At 38.0% G+C, this 13818-nt stretch overlaps 1 protein-coding gene across 1 annotated transcript in view; it reads left to right on the top strand.

Moving 5' to 3' along the window:
• Positions 1-13818, top strand: part of BACH2 (BACH transcriptional regulator 2) — a 165999-nt gene that overhangs the window by 139085 nt on the left and 13096 nt on the right. Inside the window, exon 4 of the mRNA XM_026666567.2 lies at positions 11129-12676. Within this exon, the coding sequence (XP_026522352.2) occupies positions 11129-12676 (1548 nt within the window). The remainder of the gene's footprint in view (positions 1-11128; positions 12677-13818) is intronic.

Genomic DNA, 13818 nt, shown 5'->3' on the forward strand with positions numbered 1-13818 from the left:
TTAAATGGTCTGAAATCCCACGCATGTGATCAATTGGGCACAATCTATTCCTCCTGAGATATTTTAGAATTTAATTCCCAGTGCCCCTCTCCAGCAACTTGGACAATAACAAGGGATTATGGGTATCACAGTCCGAAACCTTTTGAGCAGCAGTACCCAACCTTTGTGGCTTAGCAGCCTCAGGTGGGGGGAAGACAGGGGAGCTGGGCCACGTGAGCAGCAGGCCAGTGTGTGCAGCTCAACTTGCACAAGCGGCAGGCCAATGCATACACACACACACGTGCGAACAACACAGCTCACACGGACCGGTTCTAAATAGGCCACTGCCCAATAATGGCCCAGGGGTTGGGACCCCTGCTTTAGAAGACAGCAAATCCAGATACTATCACTTTGTGATATCAGATCGTTATTGGCTCTGCCTTTCACTTCCTTTCTTGCTTTTTGAAGTACAAATTATAGAGAGTGCTGCTTTATGCAAAATTAAATGATTGATTCAACTAGTTCAGTGTTGCTGGTTCTTTCTGACCACTACTTTTAAAAAAATATATGGGCAGAAGTCTTTACTAGTTTCCTAGACAGTGGGACTGGAACCTGGCACTTATATGCAAAGCAGTTACATTATCTCTCACTTACGGCCTCCTTCAGCTCTCAAAACTCACCAATAGCAAAACTCTTTAACAACTTTCCTTTATTATAGAATATGATATAATTTGATATAAGCAAAACTGCCTTATCCCTTATGCTTTCCCCCCCAGTACGTCTTTTTGACCAACAGATCCCTTGCCTTCCTTTGTCATTTCAGTGATTCATATATGGAATAAGAGAAACTGTTGTTAGATATGAATAGAAAGCATTCCTAAACAGGTTTGTGACTTTGTGTCCTTATCACAAACAGTTCCTCAGCCCTGGTCCCACACTTGCTTTTTCAATATTTTTAGTGTAGTTATGTGTCATATGAATTTTTATGATCTGTTGCATGTTGTTTTTCCAGTTTCTTCCCCTGTAATAGTATCAGTTTTTCAGGCACAGAGGAATACAAACGAAAACCCAAGAGACCACATTAGCATAAAATGTCCCGGTTCTGTCAGTTTGATTAATCTGTCTCTTTGTCTCCACTCTATATGATAAGTGCTATTAATGGCTGCAACACTTCATATGTCAAAGTCTTTCTTCTTAATGACTTGAAAATGTGGTTTATTTCCCCCTCCCCTTTTTGTATTATTTTTCTCATTTAGCATTCCACTCAAGAACAGATTTATGCTGGGCTCTTCCATTATCTTACTGGTTTCAGCACTCCAGTGATTACGTATAGCGTTGAATAAAGATGTGATCCAGGGGTAGCAGCTGCTGATGCAGGCTGAAAATAGATCTGGTATACACTCAGCACTCTTCCCAAAGGTCTTTATTTATTAGTAACAGTCTTGTTGTTAGCCTGGATTCGGATTTAGTAAGATTTTTTTTTTTCAGAGCAGTGACTTTGCTCTATTTACTGATGTGTGTGTGTGTGTATATGTGTGTGTGTGTGTTTTTTAATTGCTCTTGTTTTGTACCAAAAGAGTGGCTTCAACTAGCACAGTTATAATACTATCCTGATCAAATGATCTGGCCCAAGCCTGCATTCATGTCTTCTTTCCTTCCTTGTAAACAACTTTCCTGTAGCAGTAAGTTGGCTAGAGCCTTTCTTAAATAAGGATCTTGCTAGTATCGCTTTTTGTGGTGGTATCTACAGATAGCAATAGCACTATATTGTGCTCCATAGTGCTTTATAGCCCTCTCTTAAGTGGTTTGCAGAGTCAGCATATTGCCCCCAACAATCTGGGTCCTCATTTTGGCAACCTCAGAAGAATGAAAGGTTAAGTCAACCTTGAGCCGGTCAGGATTGAACTCCTAGCAGTGAGCTGAATTAGCATGCAATACTGCATTCTAACCACTGTGTCTCCACGTCTCATCTTGTATATTAATGCTTTCCATATATAGAATCTCTGAATGTTAATTGCTATGATGAAATGTACAGTGCCATAGCCACGTCCATTTCTTTCTCCCCGCCCCTTCATCCTGCTCTTGTCCCTCTTTTAAATTTTTGAAATAACTGCTGGACTACTTCCCATCTCATCTTATTTAATCATGAAGGGAAGTACACGTTGTTTTTCTTTTTTCATGTATAGGATTTTTTTCCACCGCACACTAGAAAGTGGTGGTGTTAACTGCTTCCATTGCCTTGATAATGCATACAGTACAGGTGAGATTATGAGTAAATATGTGTTATACTTTTAAAAGTAACTGGACACACTGTTTCTTTCAGGGAAATGGGAGTTACATGCTTAGATCTGGCTTGCTGAAAATGTAAACATTTTTGCTTGAACTTGGGAACTTCGGTAGTTCTGATAGATCTGTTTTGCTGAGATTGGATTACCTAAACTAAATTGCCACCAATGTGCTCCCATTGAAAGCAATTCTTTTGCAGTACTTCTAAAAGTATTTCTTCTGCTGGGAGGTTATCCTTGTGCACTTGGGCCTTCCCAATTCCATTGAGTGGGAGATCCCATTAAAAGTAGCTTGCGTAGCTTTCAAACATGTAGGAGCAATATGTAGATTGGTACACCAGCCCTTACTGGAACACAGAATTATCACTGAACTCTTAAATATTTAAATTTTGGTGTTATAGTATCATCTTTCACATAATGATAAAAGTTATAATGAAATCACAGGCCAAAAAATATAGGAAAGAATGATAGAAATAAATGTTTGCTATTTCTAAAATTATGCCTATTTTGGCCTTAAAAAAAAAAAAAGATTTCCCTAGCTTTAAAGGAAATTCTAAGCTTCTACTTCACAAGCAGATCTCGTGTGAAATTACTGTGCTAGAAAAAATATATAATTTCAGAGTTCTTCTGTATTTGCATTAAAAAATACATTGCTTTTCTAAATAGAAGTATACTTTCAATGCACTTTAGCATTCTAAAATTAGAAATATCTACAGTGGTGACATAGTTACTTCCCAAATGGAATAAAACTGCAAGCCACGGAGCTGGAGCTGAACCCAAGTACAGTATGACTCTGGAACAATGACTGTTCAGAATGAGCTATATTTGACCTACTTACTTATGCTGTCAAAGAGATTGAAGTAAGGGGAGTAAAAAGAAAGAAAGAAAGCCACACAGAATGTAGAAGATTCAGTGGTTTTCTGTGCAGAAAATGCAGCAGTGAGGTTTTAGAAGAAGTTGACTTGCATCCTAATTCATAGTAAAATATTTGTATAATCAGCCTGGATAAAGGAAACTGTCTATTTTGGTTTTATTTCAGACTGTATCATGTTTGTCATGATCTTTTATTAGCATGCAGTGAGATTAGACAGGAAGGTACAAAAACTGTAGAAAAAGAAACAATGGCAAAAAAAAAATAGAGCAGTGGAGAATTTACTGGCTTAAATAAGAGGAAATTGAAGGAACTGAGAAAACAATAGAGCAAATGGTAGAAAAGAAACTAGAAGAAAAATACTAAGTCAGCTCCGCATACATTTTCTGCTTTCAATAGTGTGCAGATCAAATAGTCCTGCTGATACAGAGAACTTTTGTTCTGTAGCGCCTTGTATTGTCTTTTTAATTTAACTAATTACTGAGTTTTGTGTGGCTTGCTAGAATCCTCCGAAGTATTTAAAAATGAAATTAACTTATCCTAACATTTATTCCAGCTTATATGTTCAGATTCCATGCGCTACTTTAGAATGATTGCTTGAAAACACATGTGTTCAATTTTTAGTCCTTTCCTGATTCTTTTTCATCTCTGAATGGCAGAAACAAGAAGAATAAAGCTTTCTCAGACATAAATAGCAATATAATAAATTATGTTCATAAAAACAAGAGCCAATTTTTCCTGGAGCTGTGTAGGAAAAAGATGCTCACTTCAGAGAGGAGCTAGCTATCTGCCAAAAAAGCAGGGAAAATTAACCAAAAAAGCTTTGATTATAGAAAATAGAGAAGGATACTCAGCAAGTAAAATGCCTGTACTCTATATGAATTAGAACTAAATAGTTGGACTTGAATCTTTCTCTCTCTCTCCCTAGCTCCCCTGTGTTTGTAGCCTGGTTAAACTAGTTTGCAGATGTAGCTAAATATACATGGATGTGATATTTTTTCACTGGATTTGCAGTAATTTACTTCTGAAAATGACTTAACATCTTTCATGACATCACCTGCTGTGTCACAGTACATATAACTCGGTGAATAGTCCTCTTCTTATATTGGAAAATAAAGGGTATTTGAAAGTAAATTATGAAGCTACTAAATTTGCCAAATGAGAATCTCTCTTAGTTAAGAGGTACTAAATTATATTAATTTTCTAATTATTAAACATTAGATGATTCGTTGTGCCAAAGGTTATGTTTTTCATCATATGGAAGTAAATGAATAGAATAACATTTTGTTGTTCATATTTCATTCAGTCAGCACTAATTGCAGTTATTTTCCTTGAGTGTTTCAAAAAGTTTGTTTATGCTGTTAATAAGATGAGCAGCTGTAATGATACTAGCTGCCAGAACTGTTGTTTGAGATTCACTGTACTATGGCAATAATCTACTGTAAGTATAAATTCAGAGTGAGCACAATCTTCACAAAGCAGATGAAACCTGACCTTGCACACATCTACAGTCATCTACACTTGCTGTCCTTTATCCGAACAATAGTCTCACTCGGTTGAGCAAACTCAGCTAAAATGATGCCCTTTCCAGTAGTAATTAGCTAATCCTGTACATAATATTCAATCATGGAATTATACAGAACAAAATTATCATGTTGTATTAACCAACCTTCGAATTCCAGAGTCACTTCTCCGAATGAGATGAGGGAGGATATAAATAAAATAAATATATGAGATCTTCAGCTTCCTGAACATTTCCATGCAAGAGATAAATCTAGTAGCAATGCCATTAGATTTGGTTTTATTTGTTTGTGTAATTTTTATTATTTTGGGCCGTTCACCTTCTAGTAGGTCAGGATTAATGAATATTAGATTAAAAAATTACACTGACATGCAAGATGAAAGGCGAATGATTTTCCAAGGAACACTTATTTATATAAAGTTTTATATAGCTATCCAACTCATAAAGGCAGCACACGACCATAAAAACAAATCACAATATTACAACAAAACCAAATCCCACAGTACAATACAGGTAGTCCTCATTTAGCGATTGCCTCATACAGTGACTATTTGCATTATGGTGATGATGAAAAAATAACTTTGCTTCAAGTTCTTGCATTTATGAAGATCTGAAAAGGAAAGAAATGCAGCAGTAAGATCCTAAGCACAGTTATGGTTTCACTTAGCCACCGCTTCACTTGACAACTGAGTTACTGCTCCCAATTGTGATAATTATGTTTTATATTTTATTTTTATTTATAAATTAGGACTGCAAGTATGTAAAACATCACAGGATGAATTCACCTAACATTCTGGCCTGGGGAAATATCCTTCCTGAACGCTTCCAAAGTCAGAGTCAATCAAATCAAAATCAGATGTTGTATTTCTGTTTGTCTCTGCAATGTGTATGCAGCTAACAATATGAATACAGCTAAGAACAAAAGGCAGTACATGGCAGTACAATTCATGGCTAGTGAGGATTTTTAGCTAAGAAATCTGATTTTTTTCCACATTTACCCAAATAGAATTTGGAAATTATTGACAATTTCTGCTTTAGATGATAGAAGGATCTGAAGGAAGGCAGAACTTTTATATAAGGCTGCAGCCAAGTAATTATTTTGAACACTTTTGTTATCTGTTGAAGTGAAACATTGAAATGTTTTCTGACAATATCTTAATTCTGTAGTCCAGATGATTTTCTCAGGCTCGGAATGTTGCTATGTTCTATAAGCCAGGGGTCCCAACCGCCGGTCCGCGGACCGCACCGGGGCCGCGGAACAAGCCTTACCGGGCCGCTGGTTGCTGGGCGCCGCCATCTTTTTTGGTAAAAAGCGCTTCTGGTGAGCTTTTCCGGGTAGAGCTCACCGGAAGCGCTGTTTCGACATAAAAGATGGCGGCGCCAGCCCGTGAGCTTTTCCGGAGAAAGCCATTTCTACCCGAAAGCTCACCAGAAAGCTGGCGCCGCTTATCTTTTATGACGAAACAGCGCCCGTGACGCCACCGGAAGCGCCTTTCGCTCATAAAAGATGGCGGCGCCCAGTTGACGCCCACCGGGCGCGCGCCCAGCTGATGTCGGAACCGGCCGCGCGTCGAAAAGGTTGGGGATCCCTGCTATAAGCTATTTAACAATTTTCCGTGTGTTGCAGTACAATAGCAGGGCATGATTGCCCCTGTTTAAAATGTTAAAATCGAGATTGATAACATTCTCAAGTTCAAAAGAATACACTTATTTTAAAATCCTCAATGGTATTTTTATAGGTGCATATTTCCTAATCATCTCTGTATTACTGAGCTTTTACCTCCCAGCTTAATATGCTTATTATGATGGAGATGATACAAGAGTAATTTTTCCCCTAAAACTCAGCACAAAAATCTATATCTTCCTGACTATTCAAGCAACGTTTACCAGCAGACTCTGATTAGACAACTCTTTATTGGAAGACCTAATTTCACAAAAAATAGCATTTTTCAATGTAGTGTCAAATAATTTACATAAACAATTCAGATGAACTTTGCTGATAAAACACAAAACCAATTTTAACAGCACTAAATGAATGGTTGTAAGTCAAGGACTACCTATTTTGGATATTCCTTTGTAGCTCCGCAGATGATACACGTTATGGCCCCTATTTTGATTCTTACCCCAACTATATAATATTACTAGCTTCTTTGAAGATTATTTAGATTGTACTACAGAAGGGCTCCTGTCTTCAGGATTTAAATTAAGTGGGAGGAAAAGTAAAAGAAGTAAACTTGAGAAGCAGGAGTACATTATGAGAAATTAATCTGCAGAATCCATAATTTGTTTACTTATTTAGCCTTTCAGGTTTTTTTTGTCCTTCATTTTACTTATTGAGAGTGTAATGTGGCTATTTAAAATGTAGACCATTAAAATCCAATAAGGACATCAGGATATATTACCAATAGCTGAAGAAGGTCTTGACCTTGGTTTCTGAAAAAAGGCAAGCATGGGGCTCAAAAGGGATGACACTTGAAGGTAGCAGGGGAGAAGGCTTCCTACTGGTCCCCCAACCAAGAGGCTGTTATTTTAGATCATTAATATCCCGAAAGGTTCTTGTTAAATTATGTGTTTTCTCTGATAAACAGCCTCCTGTTCTGGACCTTACAACCATAAACTGATTTTAAAGCAGACAGATCACTCCACAAAGCATCCATACAAAGTCTTTTTATTGGTTCATCAGGCATCCTCAAGATAACTCATGGTTACCTCGAGATTCATCTCAATGTCCAACTCTTTGCATAGCTGACTTTCTGCTGTAAAAGGATAGTTTTCCTTTCATTCCAATAATGATGGAGCAAGGGGGTGAAGCAGCGGCATGATGCTGGGTTCAGGCAAGAATGAAGGAACCTCCCCCAACCCACCAAGGGTCAATTCACTGACCAATCAGGATTATAGATGTGGCCACATGACATGGACTACATTTCCCAGGATACCTTAACTACATTTACCATGATGCATTCCCTTAAAGAGACAGCTCCCAATTCCTAACTAACTATACCAATTCCCCATTAACTATATACGGTCTGGACAGCACACCTCCTGCTGTTTAGGCTTTAAAAGTTGAAAAAACAGTACTATTGGTTTATTCCAAAATATAAGCCCTTGAGATGCATCAAGACTTACTGACTTTCCTAACTACCCTACCCTCTGAATTTAGGAGAAAGAAGTGCTGTTGATTTGGTAGTATTGACAAGCTTTCCTTCATTATTTTCCATATATTTGCTTTGCCCAACCTAGTTCAGAAGTATTGGCATTGCAACACTCAGAATTTGCAATCATCATGCCCAGTGCTGCTGAGAATTCTGGGAATTGCAATTCCAACATGTCTTTCCTGAACATGGGTTCAGGAAAGTGATCTATATCTATACAAAAAGTATGATCATACACTTTGCTTTTGCCAAAGGATACTGGAACTGATGGTAATTTAGTTTGAGATGCATAATTTAAAAGTCACCATAAACTGTTCTAGCCTAATGAATATTTGTTTTTGTTTTTTAAATAGCTTGTTCATCCTCATAAAGTTTATGTATTCTTTCCCTCTGGATACAAATGTCCTGTATTTGTTAAAAACAAACAATTTAACTGCAATCTGCAAAAATTATGTGATAAAGTTTGCATCTAAGCAGCTCTGCATTTGGAAGTGCCAGACACATCTGTCTGTCACTTTTTACTAGAGAGCTGATAATGTACATGGCAACTTCAAAAACTAAGAATACAAAATACAAAGATATATGCATATTTGTATATATGTCAAGCTTACACCAACATTTTGTTCTTTTAATAAAGAAGAGAAAGAATTTTTAAAGCAAGTGACATTCAAAGTCTTAAGTATGAAGTGTGTGAAAAGTAGCAGAGTTAATTCTAACTAAATCTGGTACTTCTAGAATTTTCTTTTATTAAATAAATTACAGTTTTGTGATAATGCCTGTCAGGTCATTGGTACAAAATCTATCCTATAAAATAAAAGTTGGGGCTTAATGCAGGCATAAAAATGAAGTAAGGTGTGAAGTATCTGCACCAGAAAGCGACTTGTACTTCAATGCCACATTTTGTGTAAATATTAACAAAAGATGACTCAAGCAATTTGAAGAGTTATATGTTTGAAAAAGAGGAACATCCATTGAGATAGGAGTTAGAGACAGGAATTTTCACTGAATCAGAGTAACATCTGGCAGAAAGACCCCTTTGAGTTATCAGACTTGCTTTGCTCAAGAAGTATGCATTTCTATAGCTCTTCTAGTGTTAGGATGTCATTATATCATTTGTTCATTTTAATCATCTCAGCTGCCTTGCAAGTAAGCAAAAAATGAGCAGTTTGTTCAGGACAGCAAAAACCTTTCTTGACTGAATTGAATAAGAATTTTAACTTTGATCTCCTACTTTTCTGTGTCTTGGTGAGGGAAAGAGCATCTAGCTAGATGGAAGAACTGTATGGGTTCCATGTAGACATTTATGACTCCATAGCTAATATAAATTAGGTTCATGGAGATTCCAATGTTCTTAGAACTCTTTTTCTCAGATAAGAAGTAGTGTCCTAGAATTCATAGATTAACAGTAAAAAGATGTGACAGGAGGCTTTTTGACATATTGGTCCTGAATGTACACTTTTCAAGGTTCAGATGCCAAGTTAGAATGTCCGTGTTTACACATAATTACATGAATCAAGCCACAGCTAATTCTTTTTCTCAACCATAATGGTAGGGTTCGTCCAACATTCTAAACCAAAATCATCCAATCATATTTTGATTTAATTTACATTATAGAACCATCCAATCTGTGTGGACATCAAAAGCTGAATTATTTAATAAAAGACCTAACAGTTCAGTGCCTTTGAAGTATTGGTTTTAATGCATTGTTTTAATTTTTTTTAAAATCCATAGATTTTATTTGCATCATGAATAATACCGTAGGCCATTTTTATATGCTGTCCATACTTTTAATTATGCTTCTTAAAACTTAGTTTGCTTATAACTTATCTTGGTAAGGTAGAGATCTTTTTGCAACAACCCAGTGTATAGCTGTAATATTATAAACATATACTGGTAATATGTACCGTTTTAAACTTCCCCCTTGTAACCACTTTATAATCCTCAAATATCTGTTTTCTTGTTCTAGCATTCTAAATACAAGCACGTTGGTGAGAGCCAAATCAGTTTTCGCAAAGCTTTGAACATTTGTAGCTCCCAGGAAGCCTTGCTTGTCTTTAATTATGGAAGTTACATCTTTGAACCACTAGCACTGATCTCTGCTGTTTCCAACAATCCTTGCTAAAGGCTTCTCTTGAATCTGTAAATTCTCCTACTGTAGTGCTTCAAAATAACAACAATAACACCTAGTGCCTATTGTAGCTCCCTACTCCCGCCTCCCTTCAGATTTTTGCCTCATGTATAAAAGCAAGCAGCTGTGTCTGAGACGATGGTGTGGCAATTCCTCCAAAAGAGATTGCATGCAAAACCCTCTGGAGCAAAACACAAGGAGCAGATGTCTGGAATGCTGCAGTTTTAGGGGCCTGAAAGCTTTGACTCAGCTTGAGTGAAAAATGCACTGTGGAATGTTCTGAGTCAATGAAATGTTTTGCCTAGACCTCATCAAGAGAAAGTGCTGTTTAAAAATACATTAAGAGGACATCTTACTTCTTTTGCAGTTCTTCCACCTAGTGGGTATGCTTTGTAAGTGCAAGGCTGTGTTTTGTATTCGCAGGAGGGAATAAAACTCCACAAGGAACGTGAATCAAAAAAAAAATTATTTGGGGGTGTGTGTGGAAGCGGTGGGGGGGGGGTTAAATTAGAAACTTGGCTGATTTGACTCAGTCTGCCAAATGGTTGCATCACCAGAGTAATTTAGTAATGGTTGTGGCAGCCTAGGCATATTGCTGATGGAGAAATTGACCTCCAAATTATCTTTCTAAACACATGATTAAATGTCACAGGCAAAGTGAGAATTATTCTTGTTACTTAACTCAGATTAAATTCCACATGCTTCCCAAGGATCCTGACTTTTTTTGAAGGGCACACTTAATTAAAGTTTTTCCAGCAATAGAGAATTTGACCCAGCTAAACTGAATAAGAAAATTAAATATTGTAAATAAATTTAAATTTCTGTTGAAAAGTATAGTTTTTCAAAGAATAAATTTAGTAATGGCTGATGTACTTTATTCTAATTGCAAAGTCTGCTTTAGATAAACATTGTAAAATTGACAGTTATGCACTTGTGAAACATTTGACATCCAGGATGTTCCTAGACAAAATACTATTTGGCATGTGCTAGAAATCTCATTGACCTTGAATCATTTGTTGAATGTATTGTTTAGATCATTCTGTTACATGAAAATATAAAGACAAAATAATTAATTAGCAGAGGTGTTTTCCAGTGCTGACTAATATACTAGACGGGCTTAGAAAAATAGCAATGTTGAAGGTAATGCTGGCAATTTCCCTATTTTTTGTTTTGTTTTGTTTTTCATTGCAGGTCACTGCCAAGGGATTTGGTCCGTTGTTGCAGTTTGCCTACACTGCTAAGCTATTACTCAGCAGAGAGAACATACAAGAGGTCATCCATTGTGCCGAATTTCTACGTATGCACAACCTGGAGGATTCCTGCTTCAGCTTCCTTCAGACCCAGCTGCTGAACAATGAAGATGGCCTGTTCCTGTGCAAAAAGGATCTCACCTATCAGCGGATGCATGAAGATGAAAACTCAGAGGGAGAAAAGGAAGAAACTATGGAGTCAGAGACTTCAAAGATATCTTGCTCAAGAGAGAGAATGCACTCGGAGCCCTTTGACTTTGAACCCGCCATGTCTGGAGCCAGTAAGGAAGAAGGGATGCTGCCAGACCCGGAAATACTGGATGATGGCAAGGATAGTTTGGATAAAGAAGTAGTAACACGGTACCCCAGGTATAAGAAATACCAGCTAGCTTGTACCAAGAATGTCTACAACGCATCACATGTTAGTACCTCAGGTTTCACAAGCACATTCAATGAAAAAGGTTCAGGTGATGACCTCAAACCAGAACTTGCTGTCGGGCAAATTAAAAGTGAGCCTAGGAATGAGGAAAATGATGAAGAAAACATCACACTTTGCCTCTCTGGAGATGAGACTGGTGTCAGGGATAAAGAAGGGGATGTTGAAATGGACCGAAAGCAACCAAGTCCCAATGGAGCTGGCAGGTCTAAAAATAGTTCCTCTCCTTCCTGCCTAAGATCTTTCTTCAACCGAACAAAAACTATAGACTTAGATGGCTTCCCAAGTACTTCCCAACAGCACTTTGCCAGAAATCCAGCATGCCCTTTTGACAAGGGGACAACTCAGGGTGACCATAAAGCTGATTATGTCCCTTTTGTGGGCAGTTATGGGCTCTCCCAAGCTGTTCAGAAGGATGCTTCCAATTTTACAGTGGGATCACCTTTAAGAGGTCCTGGCTTTGTTGAAGGTCTCTGTAAGCAGGAAGGTGAGGTGGACAGGAGGACCGTTATATTCTCTTCAAATGTTTGTGACCAAGTAAACACTTCGGTGCATTCATATTCTGGCATGAGCAGCTTGGATAAAGACCTCACCGAGACTGTGCCAAAAGGTCTGTGGGCAGGAAGCAGCCAATCTCTTCCCAGTTGCCAGACCTATGCTCATATTGGACAAACAGCTGACCACTTCCCAGGACGGATGCGGCCCAACACCAGCTGCCCAGTGCCAATTAAAGTTTGTCCTCGGTCTCCTCCTCTGGAAACCAGAACAAGGACCTCCAGTTCATGTTCCTCCTACTCTTATGCAGAGGATGGCAGCGGTGGTTCTCCCTGTAGCCTGCCTCTGTGTGAGTTTTCATCTTCCCCCTGTTCTCAAGGAGCTCGATTCCTGGCCACTGAGCATCAGGAGCCGAGCATGATGGGAGATGGAATATACAGCCAAGTCAGACCCCAGATAAAATGTGAGCCATCCTATGGAACAAACTCTAGCGATGAGTCTGGATCGTTCTCTGAAGCAGACAGTGAGTCATGTCCTGTGCAAGACAGAGGACATGAGGTAGGGATATGTGATAAGTACACCTGCTAACACTTCTTGTGACCCATTCAGAAAGTCATTATTAACCTAATGGCCTTCTTTGTATACAAAATACAGAGAATAGTCACTTTTGTCCAATATTCTATTGATGATGGAGTCAAGCTCATTGATTACTGGAAATATGTCTGAGAGAGTAAGAAGCCATCATATAAAAAGGTCCCATAAAGGCTTAAAGCTGCTTGATCTCTTAATTATAGTGGAAACTGTAGAGATAGGGAATACCTCATAGCAGGTTTGCTTCTCTCCCTGCCCTCATCCACCCCCCCACCCCCACCCCATTTTAAGGCATAAAAATGTCCCTGTTTCTTTAAGTTTGGGGCCAATTGTCATTAGCATTAATCATTGCACTCTGGTTTTTTGTTAATAATATTTAATTCATCCCACTTGAGGAATAAAAGTGTCCTTGCCCCTTTAAGATTTGGACCAGTGATCATTGGTATTAGTAATTGCACTCCGTTTCTTGTTAACAATATTTAATTCATACCAGCTTATCTACCAATTCAGTATGCTAATTGGGTACTAGATGTAATTTGCAGACTTTTGGAGCAAAAATAATCCTGATCAGAGTGAACTCTAAAATTTCAGTAGAAGAGAATGTCCATGCAAAACAAGGTAGGGAAGAGAGAGAGCAGTCTTCTGCTTTGGGTATAACATGATCATTATCTTTGTTTTACTTATGTGTACCTTGTTGTATAGTATGTTCAGAGAAAGGAAAACGAGAATTGATCATATACCTTAAGTCATATCCTTGATCTCTATGGTTTCCTAAAGTGATTTGACTCTCTAATAGGTACCCAGTTAAGCTTTTCATCTGTAATGTCTTTGATAACTGCAACCAGCGAAAAACCTCTTAAAAGGGTTAATAAGCAACCAGAGAGAAAAGCAACCAGAGAGAAATTGAGTGAGCAAGAGAAGCCATAAGGGACATATACAAAACTGATAATATCTGCACAGATGTGTTAGCCAGCCTGCTATTATACTTATCAGCATGAAATCCATTCCTTCAGTCAATTCACTGAGGAATAAATGTGCAGTTACTGCTTGTTCATTGTGAAACACTGACTCTGCCTCAAGTAAGCTTGAATTATTGCAAATTTTAAAAC

This window comes from Notechis scutatus, chromosome 1 (genome assembly GCF_049901735.1).
Source record: "Notechis scutatus isolate UNSWTSFEM ecotype Mainland chromosome 1, rNotScu1.2, whole genome shotgun sequence".
In the NCBI taxonomy this organism is placed as follows: Eukaryota; Metazoa; Chordata; class Lepidosauria; order Squamata; family Elapidae; genus Notechis; species Notechis scutatus.